General features: G+C 36.4%; 2 protein-coding genes across 8 annotated transcripts; both read right to left on the reverse strand.

The window, feature by feature from the left end:
* Nucleotides 1-743: 743 nt before the first annotated feature.
* Nucleotides 744-19143, reverse strand: LOC114533602 (potassium channel subfamily T member 1-like). Of its 6 annotated transcripts, none has more exons than XM_028555152.1 (30): nt 19038-19143; nt 16984-17227; nt 11266-11313; nt 9785-9864; nt 9296-9395; nt 9082-9147; nt 8957-9005; nt 8767-8826; nt 8596-8670; nt 8401-8484; nt 8196-8287; nt 7948-8128; nt 7554-7718; nt 7330-7466; nt 7121-7184; nt 6779-6887; nt 6566-6674; nt 6246-6392; nt 5828-6075; nt 5280-5550; nt 4940-5045; nt 4558-4718; nt 4396-4467; nt 4049-4195; nt 3812-3953; nt 2919-3113; nt 2636-2752; nt 2131-2224; nt 1972-2053; nt 744-1702 (listed from the first exon to the last, which is right to left on the reverse strand). In XM_028555152.1, the coding sequence occupies exons 2-30, from the start codon at nt 17064-17066 to the stop codon at nt 1630-1632; spliced, it is 3357 nt and encodes a 1118-aa protein (XP_028410953.1). In that variant the 5' UTR covers nt 17067-17227; nt 19038-19143; the 3' UTR covers nt 744-1629. The 6 variants fall into 6 exon arrangements, with proteins under 6 accessions (XP_028410953.1, XP_028410954.1, XP_028410952.1 ...); XM_028555153.1 differs by lacking the exon at nt 19038-19143 and adding an exon at nt 17956-18022; XM_028555151.1 differs by lacking the exons at nt 16984-17227; nt 19038-19143 and adding an exon at nt 14209-15134.
* Nucleotides 19144-20480: 1337 nt separating this feature from the next.
* LOC114533664 (calcium homeostasis modulator protein 6-like) lies at nt 20481-22502 on the reverse strand. 2 transcript variants are annotated; one of them, XM_028555249.1, is made up of 4 exons: nt 22464-22502; nt 21799-22008; nt 21198-21498; nt 20481-20883 (listed from the first exon to the last, which is right to left on the reverse strand). In XM_028555249.1, the coding sequence occupies exons 2-4, from the start codon at nt 21903-21905 to the stop codon at nt 20482-20484; spliced, it is 810 nt and encodes a 269-aa protein (XP_028411050.1). In that variant the 5' UTR covers nt 21906-22008; nt 22464-22502; the 3' UTR covers nt 20481. The 2 variants fall into 2 exon arrangements, with proteins under 2 accessions (XP_028411050.1, XP_028411051.1); XM_028555250.1 differs by lacking the exon at nt 22464-22502 and adding an exon at nt 22177-22238 and having other exon boundaries at nt 21207-21498.
* Between the last annotated feature and the right edge of the window lie 164 nt (nt 22503-22666).

Raw genomic sequence — 22666 nt, forward strand, 5'->3', positions numbered from 1 at the left:
CGCATGACAGTATTTCGTAATGTTTCGCAACAATGCCACTGATCTCTTTTAAAAAGAAAATGTGGATGATTAATCACTGCTCATCTCACATTCCAGACTCGATCCCGTCGAAACTATCATCAATAAAAACGAAGGTGTCGGCGACCTCGTATCCAGGGTAATTTCGCTGAGTTATAGGGGGTGTCGGATACAAATATGCCATTCGCCTTTTTGCGTCCCCGTACCCTGTAATCACCAAATAATTCAATATTTTATTGGCTACGGTCCACTAACCATCATATTTACGAACCATAATGTTTCCGTCTGTTGAGCAGCACCTGACATATGCACGAAGCACGACTATACTGTATATCTGGTAAATAAGGCCATTACATAGAGTTGGTACAAGGCGATGACTGAGGGGGGCACCCACCCATCCGGCAGCCTAGTGATGGTTGCTTATTTATGATGGTTGCTCAAGTGATCTTAGTGATGGTTGCTTATTAATGATGGTTGCTCAAGTGATCTTAGTGATGGTTGCTTATTAATGATGGTTGCTCAAGTGATCTTAGTGATGGTTGCTCATTAATGATGGTTGCTTAAGAGTCGAGCAATTTTTCCTCAAATCATTTATCTGCCCGACCAACATTTTCGCTGGTGTACGTGTTTTATATTACCAAAAAGGTCCTTGTGGTAATGATCGCATTGTATAATTGGCGCATGAATGTTTGCCAAGATTAAGAGAATTTCCCTTTATCTCATCTTTCCAAAAATTTCTTTATTTACTCAAAATTATTTCAAATGTGAAATGAATATTTACAATATTTACACGAGTCCAGGGCCGCCGCTATAGAAGCTCAACTGGGGGGGAGGATAAATATTCATACATTCATGTTCGTACAAGCGTGAAAACAATAGCTAACAGAAGAAATCAGTCGGGAAATAAGACGAATATATGAATATGCAGTATGCACCCCTCAATTAAACTTCTAGCGACAGCCCTGCATTAGTTATATATACAAATAATTTACTTTATGCTCCCAGTTGTTTAGAAAGCACGAACTGCTGTGCGTTAAACTAAAACTTTAAACTTTAGAACTAAAGACTAATAAAATTTTAGCTGGTTTGAACGGCCGAGATTAGTGCTTTTTGCTAAGAAAGGTTAGTGTTACTTCGACCGTTTCACTGTTAATTCGCAGCTACTTCTTAAATATATTTTCTGATATCTTTGCTGCTTCGGAGCATCTGAAAATTTTTGTTCGAATAACTTAAATAGGATTGAATAATACAGTATAAATGGAGACCATTTAGTTTTATCTGAAGGCTAAACAGTTATTAGAAAAATGAGTGACAAATTAATTCCTATCCAAGTCGTTCCTACCTCATTTTTCAACTGATAAAGGTGTATCTCCCTAGACACATGACTACAATGCTATTGCCTAAAGCATACAGGGCATGAGAGAGCCAACTTCCATTTTTAAGGAAGCTCTAGCTTCTTGCGGATTTCTATTTTCTATCGCGTCGCTACAACTGAACCTCATTTTAAATGTTATGCGCGAATATTGACGCATATATAAAAATGCCGCCACCTTTCGCTTGCAATCAGAGAGTGACGATGACGAGATTTTCTTCAGGGTATCATCAGAAAGGCTATACTGAGCTTGACTGCACTGGTTGTCGACCTCGTGACGAGCCGCCTCTGTTGCCAGGTCTTAAAACATATCTAGATAGAAAACGAAGTCGATGACAAGGTTAAACGTTATTATTGATATCACCCTCATCCCCAATATCTTCGCTGAGGCGAAAATTGATGGAAGTCATATAGGGATAGGGAAACGCTGTTCCTTTTCCTCCCTTCCTCTTCACCCTCTCTCCTTCCTTGTCTCTTCCTCTCTCCTTTCCTTCTTCCTCTTTCCATCTCCCTTGCTCTTCCCCTCCCTTCCCTCCACTCCCTCTATCTCTCACAATATTACAATGTTACCAGTAACTTACATGATATCCCCAGGAACAAGTGTCCACTCTGGGGGAGGATTACTCACGACATACGATACCGTACGATGTTCACTCATATCAACTGGAAGAAATCCAGAACACAAACTTTAAATATTTTAGCAAAAAATATTGCCAACAAAACGCTATACACAAACATACATTCTCCTTCAATGTTCAAAGATTTCATTCTGTTTCTTATTATTCTTTCAATGTCTTTAGTTTCAGCACTTTTCCCTGATCCCATTGCAGTTTCCTACAGCAAAATGACAAAATATTAAGAAAAGTACCAGCCGTACGTTCTGAGCAGTAAGAGCTCTTCCGCGAGAATCACTGAAAACATCATCGTTATCTGACACTAGTTTCAGAAGCATATAAATTTAATTCTAGAAGCAAATTTTGAAATATATGGACGTCAGAGCAGTCAAAATTGTATTATCGCTAAGTAATCTACAAGAGTATTATGATAGGTTAAAATTTATTTGCTTTTGCAAAATAAAAAACGTTGGAAATTTTCGTCGCGTTGCCAAATCGCGTCCTGTCTGTGTAGGCTTTGAAGAGCAGCAGACCAACGCAGCTGAAGAATAGTTGTGGACTTGTGGTAGTTGATACGCAGGTGGGAAAGGTTAAAAGCATATTTTTAAATTTTAAATCCTAAACAACTAACCTTTTCATATTCTTCAGTTCTTAACATCCCTACAGGGATTTCCCCAGTTGTTGAACACAATCTTTGATACAAACATCCATAGTTTCCTAGCCACATATGATCCTCTGTTAATTTGATCTACAGAAAAAAGATGAGAAAATAGTTTCAAATTTACACGTATTGGTCCTATTTTATTTGTGGTTTCACTTTTTTGGCGGGTACCTCCCCAATGACACAATCGTAGAGATTCCAATTATTGGCCATGCACCCCCCCCCCGCCGCATCGATCATATCAATAACTTACCGAAGTCAGATATCCAGATCCCATCGTTTGTTTCAAGCCTATAGCTAGACTTATGAGATCAATCATGTAATCTTTCACAAATGTCTGATACAGCAGAGTATCGATCATACTGGCACTAAACGCACTTCCATCTGCGAAGGATTCACTGAACATATAGTTCAGATGTGCTTTCTTAGTTGTGGCTGTTTTTGATTTCTAAAAAGATAAAAGTCGAAAACATTAAAAAATTATATTCTAATAAAAGGCATACGCGAAAAACACTGACATAATATCAATTTCTCTACAGTCAACAGGCAGATGGAGAGAGACGATGGCTCAGAAAAACAAATTATTTCCAACACCAACTTTGTGAGAATCAAGAACTATAAAACGACATGTTGTAGGAAAATCCAGTTTTTTTAATTTAAATTTTGCATTCATTTTTGCTTCAAATATTTATGTCTTATGAACGTAACGTCTCTGATTTCTAAGCATTATATCTTATAAAGAAGCAATCAATATATCTTTCACGGTTGCATATACAGGGTATTCCAAAGAAAACCAAAATTATTGAAATCATCTATTGTTAAAATTTAAACGACTTGTTTACGAATTTTTGCTCATACTAAATTTAAAATTTGCCAGAGAAGAGAGACATGTCGAAAGTATAAATATTGATAATAAATTCATTTTACTGTTGTGTCATCCTTCATAAAAATGCTTATGTCAAACACCTATACACTTGTGAGTGTCTCAACAGGGTACTTAGTTATTCACACTCTAGCTGTTACTATGTTATGGGTGATTTCAATAGTTTTGGGGTTTTGGGGGAACACTCTGTCATGTACACTACAACATGCACGATACACGTCATTATTACTGCACGACGTTATATAGCTCAGTGTTATTCATACTTTGACAGATTTTCGTTTCCAGGCGTCTTCGTCTTCCTCATTGTCTTCGACCACTGCTTCCAAAATGCCAGAGTCAAATTTCATGAATCTCATGTTTGAGGTATGGGTGAGTTCAACGGAAAGATTAAGTCGAGGAAATAATCTGTGAAAGCAAAAAATCTCTGTTATTGCAATGTGTGAAGGATTGATCTACAAAATTTAAAACGATGTTTAAATCTGCGGAATGCGAGATCTTACCTGAATATGGTCTGTACACTGACAATGGTTAAAGCATCTGCCATAAATTCTTCATCTCTCTCGTCGTCTTGACTGCCGGCTTTTGCTGCACGCGTCACCACCACTGTGTCTGATTTAAGTATTCCCGCTTCAAGTAGATCGTCCAGACTGAGAAGTAAGATATTTTAGTTAACAAATATCCTAACATACACAACTCTATTAGCACAGGGGGGGTGTCATCTCTGAAGGGCAACTTTAAAATTACGGACGCCATGTTGCAAAAGGGGAAAACACAATGGCCAATACAATTAATGATCATCCTAATCACTCTGGATAAATTATTCAACTCTTGTGAACAAACAATTTACCTTGACACAGAACCCACAAAATAGTAAAGCATGGGAAAGCAACATATGGCTTGCAAGAAACTCTCAGACGGTCTGCAAGAAAGATTATCAGAAACTTATTATCACGGACGCATTATATAGGATTAATCGCATATATTCAAGATTAATTTTTTCAATCCTTACTCTTCTCCCACTAAAAGAACGATGGGCTTGAGGGATAAGCGGGGTAAATTAGAGGATCTTAGGGGTAGGATAAAGTTGTATAATCCAGCTTCGACCACAGGAGAGGCAAGAATGATGGCACCTTCTTCTCTCTGTTTTGGGCAGGGATTGTGTTCACAACTCTACAAAATATAACGAGAAAGTTCGTTTTCCTACGCGATGAATTTATTACTGAATAACCGGAGTAGAAGCAGTTGATCTGGTTGTCCTTTTTCTAACAACATTTTTCAGGAACAGCGTCTGGAGATCTGAGCTAAATTAATGAAGGAGTGTTTTACACTACATCGCTGGGGAGAAAAATACTTAATTTGATTAATCTAACTTTGATTATACTTATACTTACGTCTTTAAGATTCAAACAACATAGTGGTAGACTTTCTGGCAATAAGTGGCATTTCATAGTGACTCTTCCAATATAAGGAGAAATTGGAGGAATTTCGATAACATACCTTGAAAAAAGTAGACAGGCATTTTTAGAAATGAGCAAAATACTATATTACTGACAGAAGGTCTTTCCTTCTGTGATCAGATTCCTGTGATATTTTTTACAACCTGTGGTAAATGTCGTTTCTCATGCGCCGAATACTTTAACAAAATGGAGGATTGACGAATGAAGATCTGTTGTTTATTTGCTTTATTGCGTTTGCAAATGAAAAAGAAAGCTTTTCTCTCAGTGAACTTACTCTGGTATTTTTGTAGGAGGAAGGGCACCAGCCAGAGCATCTTGAAGATCATCTTCAACGTCAGAATCACTTGGAACAAAGTAATTGACAGACGATCCTACTGACAACGTATCTGTTTGTTTTATTTGCTCCAGTGGAATACTATTCCCAGTTTGTTGTTCGGGATTTGTTGTTTCTTGTGGTGGCTGTGAAGAGCCTGTTTCAGGTGCAACATGGCCGTTACTTGCACTGCCTGCGTCTTTTTCATTTTCATAATTCAAGGATGTTGCGGCTAATATATCAAAGGTAACAACAGTATAAGCACCAGATTACTGTCATAATTATTATCCTTTTTAACATGATCATCATTAGAAAAAACTTGAATGAACAGAGAGAATCATGATTGGAATCATCATCACAACATTCACAACAATAATCACCAAAACATTTAAATCATCATCATCATCATCATTGTCCCGACTACCAACACAACCGTCCTACTTATCATAACCATAACTACCACCATAATAAACAGCTTCACCATCAATACCAACACTACGTCTACTTACTTGCTCCATTACTTCTGTTATCGGACATTTCGATCATAATCTTATTTGAATTATCGCTAAAGTCGCCGGATGAGCTTCCAAACTTCGTGGATTTTGTCTCCTTTATTTCCTTAAAGGCACTTTCCTCTTCACTCGACATCGATATATAAAAACACGTGTCATTGTATCCCATCAAATACGAGCTGCCAGGATTTAGCAGAACTTTTGAACTCTTCGCTCGCCGCACTCCAATCAAACATACACCATACCTAGGTTTCACAATGACTAAGCTTCAAAACTTGTTACCACCCCCCGTACCCGGCATATCTCGAAGTTGAGGGGAAAGTTTTCAAGATATGTCCTGAATCTACTAAACATGTTACAGTACGAAAACTTCGAGGTTCTCAAATATTCCAACTAAGGCTCTATAATCTCGCACCTTCTATGAGCATGAAATGAAGCATAAGAAAAGCTCTTTTTATTAAATGGTCTGAAGACAGTGCTGTCACCGAGTTTAATGTCGTAAATCTCATTTCCAGCGCAACGTCCAAACATCTCATGCCATGGCACATCTGCTGAGCCGTCTCTGGAAAAGAAATGTCAAATATTTGTTACAAACTGCTGGGGCTACAGCTATGTTACTAATTCATGTCACGCAGAGCTAGATCTACCTTAGTCGTAATTACGTGAACTGGTCATCGCATCATGTTTTGTACTTTATAAATAACATCAGTTATCGATTGGCTCAGTTTAACTTACTGTTGATGTAAAGTATGAAGCAATGTTGTGACCAATGTGGTAACCCCAGGACAGACACAATTGGCTGCCATCAGAGCGTTTTTTAACTCGTCTTCACAAACAACATGTTCTAACGAAAGAAAGGAGGTTGCAGGAATTCAAAACCACACAGGGATTAATGAATGGATGTTGCCGAGTGGGAAACAACCTACAACTGACACGAAACGCTCTTACCTGCAAAACTGACATGAAATTTGTTTTCAGCTTGTAATATTTGAACATAAAGCGGGACTTCAGGAGCATAGTCTTGAATAGCCCACGTACGCAGAATTGTGTGACGATCCTAGAAGTATTGGGTAGTTTAGTGGTGTTGATGGAGTACAAGTGTCTGACGAAAATTGGTTCACTCCAGTAACATCTCATAAGAGTTCTTCTTAAGCTATTTTTCATAGACTTCAGCGAAACTGTCTTCTCTTGATGTTTCAATCAACTAATTGGTTCACTGTGCATTCCTCCTTTTTAAAAGATTGATAAATCAAGTATAAACTTTGTTTACTTGTAAAAAATTCTACTTACTGCGCCTTCTTTGTCTGGACTGCTGCGATCGGAAAGAATAAAAACTCCTTCTGAAACTGAAATCCTACAGAAAGAGAACAAAAAATCCATGAGATCCTGCATTAAATTACTTATTCAGGTGGCTGAGTACAGATTGTTAGTAACAATCCTAGAATTCGGTATTTCATGAATACGCCTCAAAAGTTTTGCTCAAGGTATGGGTTGCTCACCTCGCTCGTTCCAGGTCATTGTCGTTCAAAGCCGAGCCTTTGATATAAGAGACTTTATGTGCCCAGGCTGCCACTTGAATCAACATTCGTAACTGACTGTCGATATCCAAAGGACATAGCAACACCACGTGATATTCCTGAACCAATCAAAGTGTGTGAAATGGAATGTTTGGTCAGAATAAGAAGGTAGTTTCTAACATTCGTGATGCACAGATTTATTTTACCTCTAATTCTGCCTGAGCGTAAAACTCTTTAAGGAAATCCAAGACCAGTGTTGGGCGAAGCGTGGAGCCACACACGACTACGTGACGATTGTTTCCTTTTAGTATTCCACCAAATGCTCCTCCCTCTTTCTGTGTTTGCGCCATGTGGAAAGCAAGTTGTTCAAACTGTGGAAGAAACATTTAGATGTTTATAAAAGTACGCTAAAATTAAACCATAATTACATTAGACTTTATCAGTTGTCAACTGTCCATCGTAAAGATTTTACAACAAATAAACAAACGAGAACACTTTCTAGATAAAAGTCACGATCACGCAACTGCAATAATCAAAATATAGTTACTGAAGTGGAGTACCAACAAGTAGATTATCTGCTGTTTCTAACTTTTTACTCACCTGCATCGGTAAAATGATAAGCGCCATAAAAATTGAGAACATTACAAATGTTTGAGCGGGCCAGTCACCCGGAACTGAATCCCCATATCCTACTGTACTGAATGTTACCACCACAAACCAAAGACTTTTGAATGTACCCCATTGGTGTTGAGCGCGTTCAAAATGCTGCACTCCACAGACACTATAAGGCCAGAAATACTTCAAGTTCTATGCTTTAATCAGAAAATAGAAGTGCGAAATGTACTTACCATGTAAATATAATGCTTGTTAACGTCCCAATCACCAAAAGAACTTTCTGCATCAGTGCAGATTGTTTTTTCTGTAGTTGGTGAACGTTATTCTAAAGGAATTACACACAAAGTCACGTCAATAAAATTGAAATTGTTTTATTTTTTTCCAAAAGATGGCTTCATTAAGAAGAGAAAGAAATAAAAAATGAGGGGAAAAACTTACAAACATATTTTCTGTTAAACTGTTAGCGATCCAGCAGTTCAAGTATAATGGGTTATACAAATTTCTCAAATCCGGCCAAAATATCTAAGAAGAGAAGGAGCATGCGCATCACTGTAAACCTATAGTATGTAGTGAAGTTGATAATGAACAATGTTAAACAAATGATGTTTTATAAATGATATGGGTTTTACTTACGGACACAAAGAGAGGCAATGTTAAAAATGTCTCCAAAATCATGCGCATCGTGATCTTCGAAAGTATCGATCCGCCCTGTTCGATAAACCAAAATTAAACTCAGCACAAAGTCAGGGATGAAAGTTGCGAGGAAAGTTGATTCTTCAAAGAGCCAGTCGAAGGCAATAATACCTTATACTCCAGGAAAGCAGTAAAAAATACTTCCATCAGACAGAACAAAGAAATAACAGTCTAAAAGAAAAATAAGTAAATCTAGTTTATTTATTATCAATCACTAGCGATCCTCTTAAAAACAAGTGAAACTTAATTATCTGCAGAAACTAAATGATGGACGAAGTGCAGTGAACACCTTAATTCTCACCTGTAAAATCCATAGTATAAGAGGCCGGTCTATCCACAACAGACTCCAACTAAGAATGAGATTTTTGAAATAGTAAATATACTTGAAAGTATGAAGAAATCACTAAAAACAAACTGAAAACCTACTATCTAGATTCTTTTAAATCTGGGCAACACCATTTTGCTGACGTTCTATCAATTGGACAGTCACCGCTTGAGAAAGAAATATGCAGATGTTAAAAATGAAGATTAGCCTTGCAGCACCATGATAGTAAAAATATAGAGCATTACCCGCCAGCCTGGGTTATACTACCTACCAGCCTGGGTTATACTATCTACCAGCCTGGGTTATGCTACCTACCAGCCTGCTGACATTGGATCATTATCGCTCTCAGTTCGAATGACGTAAAGAACACAGGAAGTCAATTTAAGTGTGACAAGGAAGAGTTTCCATCGATAACCTTAAACAAAAAACAACCATTTGTAATCAGGATTGTAATTATAAAGACGCCAGAATGTTTGATATACAGTAACAGAAATAATATGTATTAACCGTGGTTGAAATTATCGATATTTAGATTGTCTTTGAGACCAAAGATTTTACACTTAATTGAAAGCATTCGATTGTTCACAGACTTAGCCTGGCAGAGCAGTATCTGGAATATTGGCAACAAAAAAAGAGAAATTCTAATCCAAACTGGCAGCCTTGTGAAAAATGCAACTCAGGTTTTCCAGAAAGAAAGTTGAATTACCGAAACTAAGATATACTAATATTCTTTTATTTAGAGTAAACAAAATAAACGCGGTGTATCAACAACTATAAAACTGAGATAGCAACACGACTACTTACTCGTTTTAGGGTTTGTCAAAAAGAAACGGATGAGCCGTTCTTTTAAAGAATTGTCATTCGCGTAATGTTCAACATGAACCCTATTAATGAAAAACATACAATCATTAAACTTGCACACTAAACTTTAACTTAGGGCCTGTTTATATGATGAAGACAAGTGCGTGACTGGGCGTCCATCCAAAAATTTCAGTGAGAACTTTAGTTCAGAAATAAAGAATGTTTAGTCAAATATTTGTTTACGCAATACATAGCATTCTTGTGTTTTGAAGTCAGCCATAAAGTCAGAGTGCAATGTATACGATCATTTTCAACTTCTCATCCGACCGAGAGATGGATGGCGCTATCCTACTTTTCAATATAATCGTTAAAAAATTGTCCGTTGTGCGGAAACCTGGGCTGAACCTTAGTATTCCTAAATTTCCCACTGTTGACTCCAAATTCATTGCTTTTCAGACACGTTTAAAACGGTTGAAAAAATTACTAAGGGTTATCGGTGTATGGTACTATCCAGCCTTCGTATAACCGGCCAGGTAGATCAATAAAACAGTTTTTTTTCTTAACCTTCGTAAGCTTAGTTTTCAGGTAAAACATTCAAAATCAATCCACAGCCAAATGGAAATGAATTAGTTACGAGTTGATTGAAAACTTCCCACTTATCATCAGTGCATGCATGATCTTCCATGCACTATCTAAAAAGATTATTAGGTTGCTAACTAAGGTTTATTCCATGTTTTCATCCCCTCTTCAAGTCTAGTCATGGACTGTTTTTGATTATTGCAGCTAATAACTTTATCGACACTACGGTTGATTTTGCTAAAGGAAATATATTCTTGTTCATGATTTAGAAAATCCTTTAAAATGGAATACTAAATATTGATGGAAGTTGATGTTAATATTTTACATGCACACATGCACACATATCATGCAGTGACAAGACTGATATGATAGCTATAATTAGCGATAATACAATCTGAATTGAAAGGTCACGAAGGTCTCGCGACAGTTCGAATCAACGTGTGGGTTAAATTGAGCTAAGCCTGAGAGGAATATACTTCATTGCCGTAAGTGGAATAACATAACCGGCAGAGAATTAGTTATCATGATAAGCATATTCTCATGTGTACAAAACATTATTAAACGTAATTTCCCAAAAAAATAGAGGCGCATAAAAAGATAGTTTTCTTCAAGTCATGCTTTGAAGTTGTGTGCATTGAGATATATTAATCCTGCCATAGTGGAGTTTGAAGTTAATGGTTTTAGAACATGAATTAAGAAAACAATAACATATGGCTTCAACATATGTTATACGTTGAAAAAACATAAACGTCTAAAACGCGGTTCCTTCAACAAACACAAACAAAATAAGAACATAATCCACATATAATCTCATAGAATCAGAGAACAAGACATTGACAGAAACAATTAAAACGTAATAAAAATGAATACGAAACGCAATACAAGATTAAAATAAACACAAAAACCTGTCTTTGCCATCTTTTGCATCCACTTTCGGGCCAGCTGTCTGATACCTAGAAGAAAGCGCATCTTCGTAATTTTGAAATTTTACGGCTTTTCGAGAACGTTTTTCCTCATCCATCGGGACAATTTTCGCCATTCCTAATGCACTAAGTTAATAAATGTAGCTTCACTAGTTGCTATGACAACTTACTAATAAAACTTGCAGGTACCAGCCCTGTATTTGATTAGTAATCCCAATGAAAATTGCGAAGAAAAACGGCAGGTACCTCACATTTGATTTGCATAATCTTTGATGACTGAACATGCACAACATAGGAGCTTGAAAAGAACTAATAAAGTAGCAGCCGGTTCAATATTTTAAACTCGCGAGTGTCGACAGTAAACAACGATATACACTACGTTTATAATACGCTTGAAGCGAAGAACAGGCTTCATCAGTTAATTAGGCAAATGCAGTTGAATAAACGCTGAACTAAATTAGCCCAAAATATTAACACTGGGGAACACTCTGTAACTGCGTTCGTTATTAATATAAGTAATATGTTTCCATGACGACTGAAATAAATAAAACTGAGCTGCTGGGTCCTTATATATGTGTACATTCACATACAGGTGTATAACTAAGGCATATCAGTCAGCATATTTCGGCAGATATTTTATAGACTCTAAACAACCTATATAGCTATCGAAACGAGGAAGCTGGAAATGAATCATGGGACATGGAGTAACTCTGCAAACTAGAGTTACATGATTTTTTCTTGTGTGTTTTTTTCTTTTTGCCATTTGTATTTATCAACACAAGAAGTGTTTAAGGAGCAGTAAAGTTTGCACAGTCCTAGCGTCATATTTCACTGAAATGTTTTGTATATATATATATATATATATATAATGGTCATTTTAAGGTGCACTATATAAACTAATTTCATTTCACTATTTAGTCATTTCAATACTACTACGTCGGGATAGCGTAATCCGAAATTCGTTTGCTAAACCGTCCTCTGTCGGTTATAGTATAGTATACAAAGTCACAGCTGGGTACAAAACCTATCAGATTCAATATTGTCGCGTTTTATTGTCTTTCACTTGTAATGTACACGAAACGAATCAACTACAGAAAATGCTGAACTGTTTCAACATACATCAGAGGTGCTTTATATTCGACAAAACTGGATATTGTGAACAGATAGCCCAGATACGTCTGTCTATAAAAGCACCGAGAATAACAGGGAATCTAGCGCCTAGCGGTAAACTGAAATCGCTTCTGTTGTTGGATTTGTTATACCTTAACACATCAGTGCCTTCGTAATGGTCCCAGGACATTGCGCCGAGTTCAGTTAAAGCACGAGATAACCCATCGAGTTGTTCGTTGATGTGTAATTTCGTTTTTACTTTCACCAAAAGTCAATTCCTGTTAAGACGCAGCGTGCATACAATAACAGACTGCAGTTAGCAAGGCGCTGTTTTTTTAGTAACATTTACACAATTGTTTGTTAATTATCAGCGATATGAGATCATTAATGCACGTAGGGGGATATTAAATGCCCGGTATAGTGGGTTAAATCGTTTTACTTGGCTGTCGCCAGACTAATGATGCATGGTTAAACGCGACATTATCGTCCATTTTCAAGGGAGATCAGAGAACTCTCAGAATCTGTGACAAAAGGCATAGAGACTTGACAATGCGTTACGTAATTCCGCACTATATAATTCATGAATTCTTACGCCAAACGCTCTACGTTACAACAGACCATACTGGTCTGATATATATATATAGGGGTGTCAAACGTAATGCATACTCTACGTTAAAACACTCAGCTTACAATTAGGACAACCTGAGTATTCTACTTTGAACGAGTTCGTCGTCATTCTAGGGCCAGTTGCACGAAAGCAGATAAAGCAACCCTAATTTTAGAATACCAACGTTTAACCGAAGTTCTACCGAACAATGGGCGGTTTAAGAGCAACTGAAAAAACCACTATCCGATGAATATCACTACCAGCTTTCATACAACTGGCCTCTGGGGCGAAACTAACCAGGACATTTTGATAAAGTGTAGAATAAGTCAACAAGTATAAATAAGTCATTCCGGGCAAACAAGTGCACAAAAACCTCCGACCAAAACTGCGTGTTCCATGCAATTTTATTAAATTTGTGAAACTGCCCACGGTTTTAAGTATGAAATTTTTCAAAATTTCCTCATGCATGCTAGTGCTAGGTTTTGCCTCCCGTACTATATTTAGGTTAAAAATCAATTTCGTATCGCATCCTCGTAAAAAGGTTTTTACCTGTGTTGAAAGATTAGAAATACTTGGTACCAGTGCGCACAAGTCTGCTGAAGAGCGCGATCCTATACTTGCGGATAATCACAAAACAATTAACTTCCCCTGCATCCAAATACTATAGTTCTAAGTCTTTGCCTAAGTGACACCTCTACTGATATTATGCCTCATTTGTTTTTCACGAAGGACGCCCAAGTGTTTTGCAAACGAAATAATTATATTAACGCACGCTACTACCAGAATTTCACAAACAAAACCACATTACGTCAAGGATCACCTAAACTATCCTCCCTCAGCCTGCACATTCTCTATTCCGTTTAATATATTCATTCGCCAAACTATCATCGAAACCTATGATATTTATACATTATGTTGCCTTGTTTAACTGAATAGTTCACATAATCTGTTTATCCCAGAAAATACACATCATTTATCAAAGTTTACACAACGTTTGACTTTAAGCTGTGAAATGCAACACCTCATCATTCACACAACAACTGAACAATACCCCTCCTCTACATATTTGAAGTCATTTTTTCAGATCATTTTGAAATCAAATCCTCTACATATTTGAAGTCAAATTTTCAGTAAAATCAGGCTATATTCCTCTGCAGAACGAAAAATATATTTTGTTGTGAAGAGCATCAATTCAAACAGTAACTTACCCATATTCAACGTATGAAGAGTTGGTCCGAGCTGAACCACTGTATAGATAGAGCTCTTGACGATCAGTGGGGGAAAAGTTTTGCATTATAACTAGGCCTAAATTTCAGTGTTGTTTAAAAATATATTTCCCACAGTGACTGAGTATATTCAAGACAACTTCCGACACAGAACAGCTTGTGCTTACAAATGAGATTTTAATGACATGCTAATACGATGCAAATTTGGTTGCTGGTGAGAACTAAGAAATGTTACAAATGATTTTAGGGTAGTCACTACTCGATGCCATTGCCATGTGATAAAACGATGTATTTGTATCGCTTTATAGCTCTAATTGTATGGCTAAAGGCTGATAAAAATATATTTGCCATCAATTGACGTCGTATTCAGCCACTTTTGTGTCTGAGACACAATACAGTAAAACTGCAGGATCGGCAACAACACTGTGAACACATGGTCCATTTCGCGGTTAGATCGAGAACCTTTGGGCTTTGGTTGATATACGTGTGATGATTGCCAACAATGCAATGATAGACTTTTAATCAACTTGGCCGGGTCATTTTCACGACATGAACATAAAATAAGTCTTGGTTGCAAGTCCATTTCTAATATTACAACATCAATACTTCAAAAAACATCTCAATATTGATGTGAGAACAGCTTGTCGATACTGAAAATGATATGTAAATAATCTACCACGGCTAGCAAAAACAATACATATTTATGGCCTTAGGTGTGGAATATTTTCTCCGAAAATATACTTTTTATCTTATAAATTCATATCTCCATGCAAACACGTCAACAATTTGAAATAAGATAGCCGCCTTTTACTAAATCATTACTTTAATCTACACATTGAATTGCAGAAATTGTTAAAAATAGAGTTTACTAAAAAAAACGTGGAAGTACGCTAAGCGCATATATTATCTGTCGTCGCATTTTATGTCGTTATCCTGCTATGTACCCTCGTAGAGCATAAAAACTGCATCTGAATCAGTAACCATCCAGTTGTCACGAGAGACCTCTGCCAAACAATGCAATCGTGAATCGCGATGCTTCACCCAAACAATTAAGGAGCGGGTTTGAACTACATGCAGGCTTTCTAATACTCATAAAATAGTTTCTTCCTATTATAAAATAAGAATATCAGTATACGAGACTGGCAAAAATTACAAAACTAGATGAGAATGCAGTCGAGAGTGAAAAAACTTGACATTTATTTTCTTATACTAAAAGGTGAGAAGATTTCCTAAACACATGCACAACAGGAAACCTTTACTCCTGGCAGACAGAGCCAGTGATGGGCAAAAATACTGAGTACTTCAGTTTTAGATTATTCGAAACTAGAAATCTTTTACTTTTCAACGGACTAAATTCAACTAGTAAAATATCCCCCAACCCTCCTCTCTACCCGCCAGCGTCCCTATATATACCGCAAAATGGATAAAATCCATAAGTATAACGCTTTAGTTTGAACAATTGCGTGAATTATTCCCAAAGCTGAGAAGATTACATCTAACAACGACGGACGTTAGTTCTTACAATCTATCTATCTAATCTATCTATCTAATCTTTCTATCTAATCTGTCTATATCTAATCTATCTATCTAATCTTTCTATCTAATCTATCTATAAGATCATCAAACGTCTCAGCTCCTAGCCAACAGAACTACCGCAATACTTCAAGATCTTCATGGGAATGTTGTGTTGCATGGCAATGCAAGTGCACTTAAGGTCAATTCATGCAGTCAGGAAATGCTGTTGGATTACTTGGATAGGTATCTTGATATGCATAGTGAAAAGTTTTCGTTACTCTTAAATCAGTGATAAACTCTTCCGATTCTCTCACGCATGCGCGAACTCTGACAGGTTTCATGTTGAGTAGGAATTTCAATTACACCAAACAAGATCTCAGTCAAGGCCACAGACACAGCCATTCATACTTATTTTGACGTTTCCGTCGCAACAAACACTACTAATAGTACAGTATATAGCAGTAACACTATGCTGACTTTTGCAGTTTAATAATCAACGTTTATTTTGTTGCGTATTGTATATTTATCTTTCATTTATATTTTGTTGTTTGAATAATTATTATTGTGAAATCTCTAGACAAATTGGACCAAAAATAATAAAATTTTTTTGTTAAAATGTATAGCCAAACAAATAAACCAAAATACAATTATATAATATCATGGATTACAGGGGCACTGAAGGGCAGGTACGATAGAATGACGACTATATCATGAACCGGCGTACAAAATGGATGAGAAAATGTCTTGATCGATTGCCTTGGTCAGATTTTAATATTGCAGCATAAACTAACTAATATGCGCACTTTTCTGGTATGAAAGATTTTGTATATATATATATATATATATATTAATATATATATATATATATATATATATATATTTTTATATATATATATTTAAAGATGAATCCCAATACTGCATGTATAATGTGCATGAGATAATTTACTTCAGCCCTATAGAGTAAACGCCAAAGCATATATTAAGTTAAGTACAAAACAGCCGTTCAACAAACAGGCAGGGAGCATAATATTAATATGGGAGACTTGATGTGAAGTAGTCATATAAAAGCATATTAAAATTGGAAAAGATTAACGTTTATTGTTATCAAGAAGTTGGGGGCGGAAAGTATAAATTCGCCGTGACAAACGATTGTTCAGAGGTTACAACAAGAATCTTTCTGATACATGTAATAAGAGTAACATGATGAATTTCGGAAACAAGACGCGGTTACTAACAACTTACCAATTTTGGCCAGAATACACTTCTAAGTTCCTTTTTTTGTGGCCAAAAAGGTGTAAATTACGTCGACCTTTCAGCTTCTTCATGATTTCATTCCGGGATTAACCATATTCCATCAAAAACTGCACACAAAACCACTACGTGCGATCTTTTGCTCTGACATTATGCAAATATTTCGGTATTGCTCTTGGCAACTGTTTTTTTAGTTGATATTTCCAAACCACCTGTCCCCGGAACAGACTGCAAACTAAATAAGATAAGATAATAAGCGTTATATATAAATGTCTATCATAATCTTGAGCTTAAAAACTGGTTTTTGACGAATAAATGCGAGAAATGATAAATAATAGTCAGTGCTGTTTTAGTTGCTAATATCGTACACTAAATGCACTGAAGTTTCGGGCAAATGTTATCACATATAGCTAGAAGACAAAAACCAGCGGCAGTAGTGTGAGGATGAAAACTGATACATTTAGCTATAGCCTATATATTTTCCAATTTTTTGCTTCCACTAATTTTGGTACCACACTAAGTTAGCAATATAAAGATTGAATGTTAGTGAATTTCCAGGAAAAACAATGGCTGTGGCAAAAATCTCGCCAAGTGAACTAAAAAATAGCTTGTTATCATTGCTGGGCTCTGATACCAACACTTGTTACAAGTAGCTACCATCATGCAAAACTGATTTATTAATGAAAGTGTTTACAAGATAGCTATACTCGTGCATGCAGAACTACATGACTGTCAAAACTTCAAATCATATAAAAATGTACGGCAATGAAGATGGTTTCAGTTATCAGACGTATAAAATTATGAAGAAGAAACATCTTAATTATAGATAATGACAATTACGATGACTGAAAAAGGTCATCAGCGACCCAGTAAAGATGTGAACCAGATAAACAAGGCAAGGTCAAGCGTTTCAAGGAAGCTTTGTTTTACGGCAAAAATGAAGAGCACATGACAAGATCTTACTATTGCTTAGCTGGAGGGGTCAGTGTATCTGTGTTTGTATATCACGTCAGGTTTGATAATTGAACGACGTGAACAATGGATGCAAGGCTATACTTGAGGTAAAAAGTTATCCAATTTGAAGTCAAATTCGATTCCCAGAAACGCGTGTCTTTTACTATTGTATGAACAAGGAAGGACGCCATGGAGAGCGACTTTACATTACACACTGGACCGGAGCAATCCTTAAACGTTCAAAGGCTGAAAATACTAGTCTATATCACGAGAGATACTATTTTATGCAATTGGATGATATCAGTGATAAAACGTAACATTGGAATTGTTTATATAACACCCACAGGGACCTGCGGTTGATTTTAAGAGAAGTGTCAACACTCTCGCCCTCACACACTGATACTGATACTCGCCCTTAACCCGGAGCGAACTTTACATTTGCGACGGCTAGAAAATCGAATACAACTTTATACGAGATTTTAGGACGTGGTTTGACGCAACTCTTAGGTCGATAAAATGCCTCTGACAGAATTACTAGTTTACTAGCCATTGCCATTGTCGTTTTGGAACTACTTATACGTTACTTGAATATGTTCAATAATATAGTACATATATTTTTATATTTTTAAATAATTTAGTAAATATTTGAATCATGCACCAAAGAAATGATTCATGTCATATGTTGGAATAAAATTAAATATAATAAAAATCTCTTATAATAGAAGTTGACCACAAAATCATCTTTCGGCAATAACAAATAACCCAATATTCTTTGACCTTTGCGCTCTGAAAGACTGATGTTTTGATGTTTCAGATAACATGCAATATTTAAGATTTTTAGTCGAATGTAGCACGTAGATGAATGATTGAGACCCTAATATTTAATAACAATTGTTTACTGCAAAGTTATCGCGAATATTAACCGCCGACATTCGGAAATTGTGTGAATGACCACAATTTAACTCAGGGCTGTCGTATGTACAACTACAAGTGTTTAATATTTAGTCTCACACTTCAGTTGACAGTTAACTCAATAAGGAAAGACACATCACAAAATACGCCAGGACCGCGTTCAGTCAAAGTCACAATACCTTTTAACGACGAATTCAATTCTTTTCACTTCTAAAATAAACTCAAATAAAGAGTATTGATTCAGCATTCAGCTGAGGAAGTCATAACTCGACGTTTATTCGTCAATATTCGACGGACAAATTTATTCAGTCTCTTGCATAGATGAATGATTAATCGCCTCCTTTATTCAAAAGATGCGTGTGTAGGACGCGTCAGCTCAGGCTGAACACGAAGTGGTAAAGCTAAAGGTGAGCCACAAGATGAATTCGACAAGGATTCAAATGATTTGATTACGAAGAATAAACAGTACTGATTCGGGTGTTCACGGAGGAAGTCGTGCTTTGAAAGACGAAATAGATTTAATAAAAACAGAGAACCACAGGACTTCGCTCAGTTTCGTAATTAATTAAAAGAAATTTATGTTGGCGATTAAGACTAGTTCTATGTCACATGTCTTAATTTGTCGTATTAATTTCACATTTAAAAACAATTTGAATTCAAAATGGTAATAATATCATCGTGTGATGGCCTGATAGGCGACAAATAATTTCAACGTCAAGTGGTAAAAAACACATCGTCATGGGAACTAGCTATATCTATCAAAAAGTTAAAACATCGAAGCAAGAATGAATTAAGTCAATTAACTACAGGAGACCCGAACAGAGATGAATACTACTTTTAATATTCAATTACTGTCGTCGCTGTCAACTCTAACCCCGGATCTCAAGTCTTAAAATTGATTGATTAGATGTCAGAAAAAATTCATAAAACTCATGATGAGTCCTTGCCACAGACAGGCTGAGACAGCTGATTTTGTTCAAATTACTTTTTGTAACCCTTGAGCTAACCAATGGAATTGTGAGAATCACATTTTTCTTATGGTCCAATACTCTAATTGAATGAATATATGACCAGGCACAGCGCCATGAAATTAAACCTGGAGGGCTAAGAGCTGAGTTGACTGACATAGTACGGGGGGGGGGCAGAGAATATTATTAATTAGACCTTCTAGTATGGCCAAAAAAGCACCCCCCGAACTCAAAATTAACTAAATATGACTGGGCTCGAGCTCAGGGGCACATCGTATTATTATCTAACCTGACTCAGGGTAGATATGTCTCTATGAAAACATCGTTTTTTGAGGAAAAGGGGGCGAGGAGTCATAATGAAACACAACTGATACATAAGATGTGAAAAGGAACGTCATAACTTTTATGTGAGATATTAGACTAAAATTATGAGAATTTTCAATCATGTAGGAAAAGTGTCGTGTCTCGCTTTATTTTTTTGCTTGATTTCAACATAATGCTTAAAATTGATATTCAGTGAAAATAATTTATTTGCCTGTTCCCTGAAAGCCCAGTGTAACACGACATCGTTCGAGACTTTGAAGTGAAATACCAGAAAAAATACCCCCCCCTCCCGTTTGGTTGAAGTAGAAAACAGTTTTGTTTTTTTAATCTATCACATGTTAGAACTCGACGTAATTTCCATCGACGAGAAGGGCATATCAACGATATGACTGCTAGCAAGTTTCCGTCCACAAATCGCTTGCACCTTTTCACGTGCTTGAATAAATTGTTCGTCTACGTCGATTTTCGAATCCTGATGATCACAAAATGTGCTGTCGACAAGCTTTTCTGCATATTTGTTTACCATTTCTTTCGTTTTATTGTTAAATGCTTCTACGACTGCATTTTTCTTAGCCAGGATTAAGCTGTCGTACGTCGGAAGATTATCGTCTGTATTCGTACAACAGCGCTGAATGCACACTATACCAGTGGCGAATATCACCATGGCAACAAAACAGGCCAAGCCCAAAATAAAAGATTGAATATAGTAGTGTTCAAAGTCAAACGTATTTATCTAAAGAAGGAAACAACGTTTCAGTAATTAATAAATTTGCGATCTTTAAAACCTGGATAGCTTCGGATAGTAACTTTTCAACCGTGGTTAAAATGCTTAAAGAGCACACGAAGACTATGGAAATTTAGTTGAGCTAACAATTAAATAGACACTAATTTTATGAATACTGAGGTTCAAACTAGATTATACGAAAGTACAGATAATCTTAGAGCAATTAAAAAACACTATCTTTGTGAATAGCAATATCCAGCTTTCGATTTTCGGACACCGTTCCCTTCTAACAAAAATGAAACAGGAAAAGAAAAAGTCAGTACATTGCTTACGTCTTGTTGCTCCAAATTACACTGTCGCCCAGGCCCCACACGAATGCACACGTAGCACTCGCCACGAAGTAAAGCGAGGACAATCCACGAACACGGAGCGAGAAATGGCCGAAAGCACTCGACTAATGACGAGAGAAAGTAGTTACATCTTGTCTCGTAATTACCATATTTGAAGAGCGTAACTAGAACAGTCCATGAACGACGGCAAACGATTAAACTTAACGCAAAGACGCAAATCGCTGGGATGAACAGGAAGGTCATGCCATACGAATCGTGATTTCTGCAAGGACATCTATAGATATACGATAATATATTTCAAATAATTACCTATAAGAATTGAGATCTATCGCATTATGTTTCCACAGACAACGCATTTCATTTAGATCCAGTGGTACTACAGGAGAAACCTTGAAATAACTATGTATACTTATTATATATTTGCACTGCATGGATAGCTCTCTATCAGTTCAAACTGTTTCCTTCAAATGCCCAATGGCAATGTACGAAACTGTTACATGCTGAATATAATCTCTCAATAAACGTGTTTTCTTGGAGAATATCGTTTGTAAACAACTGTACTCAACATATTTACCTGAAAATGTCTTTAAATATGACAACTTGAATTCCATAGACAGCCAACATTAACGCGATATTTTTAAATGTTTCTCTTTGTACAATGTTTGTAAAATCAGACGTCATTGTTTACTTCCTGTGTCCACAACTAGTCGCAGTAGTCGCAGTATTCTTGACTGAAAAATGTAGTTTCTTTGTCAACAAACCATTGACTATGACTATGGTTGAACTAAAAAGACAAATACATAAGTTGAAATTTAGCTTCATTCCCACATTCATTCACATTAGGTTCTTTTCTCCTTTATTAAAATTTTTTGACAATGTCATTGACAATTTTCGGTTTTGACAATGTTACACACACGTGTTTGAAAACTCTTATAGCTAGTTCGTAGCTTACATGTCTAAATGAAAGACCATCAACGACCATGTATTGCGTTAGGAGGATGGGACGTTTGCGATGAAAAACAGAAAGAAATATATTACTGACAGAATTTTACATGATAACCTTGAGATTTAAAGATATATTTCTTATCAGACAATCAACTCTCAAAGAATAGCGAATTGCTAAACAAAATTTGAAAATCTAATATATTTATTGCCATAGTCAAATCAGCATGACCGAAACAACAACGTACTGAGCAGGAAAAGTTTTAAAACTAAAAGATATCTACACGAAAGCCTTACCTTGAGTTCTTCTTTGGAAGTTTACAACACAACAGTCAAAATAGTCTGTAGCAAAAACACTAGCAAACATCTGTCATCCTTGTGCAACAAATTATGCCATAGAATCATAATAGTGGTTGGCAAGTAATAATTCATGAGGGAAATTAGTTTAATTTGCTTCTCTCTGGGTGGGCAGCTGCTCAAAACAAGAACTGTCTAATAAG

The sequence above is a fragment of the Dendronephthya gigantea genome, unplaced genomic scaffold (genome assembly GCF_004324835.1).
Source record: "Dendronephthya gigantea isolate DGI-Jeju-01 unplaced genomic scaffold, DenGig_1.0 000093F, whole genome shotgun sequence".
Classification (NCBI taxonomy): Eukaryota; Metazoa; Cnidaria; class Anthozoa; order Malacalcyonacea; family Nephtheidae; genus Dendronephthya; species Dendronephthya gigantea.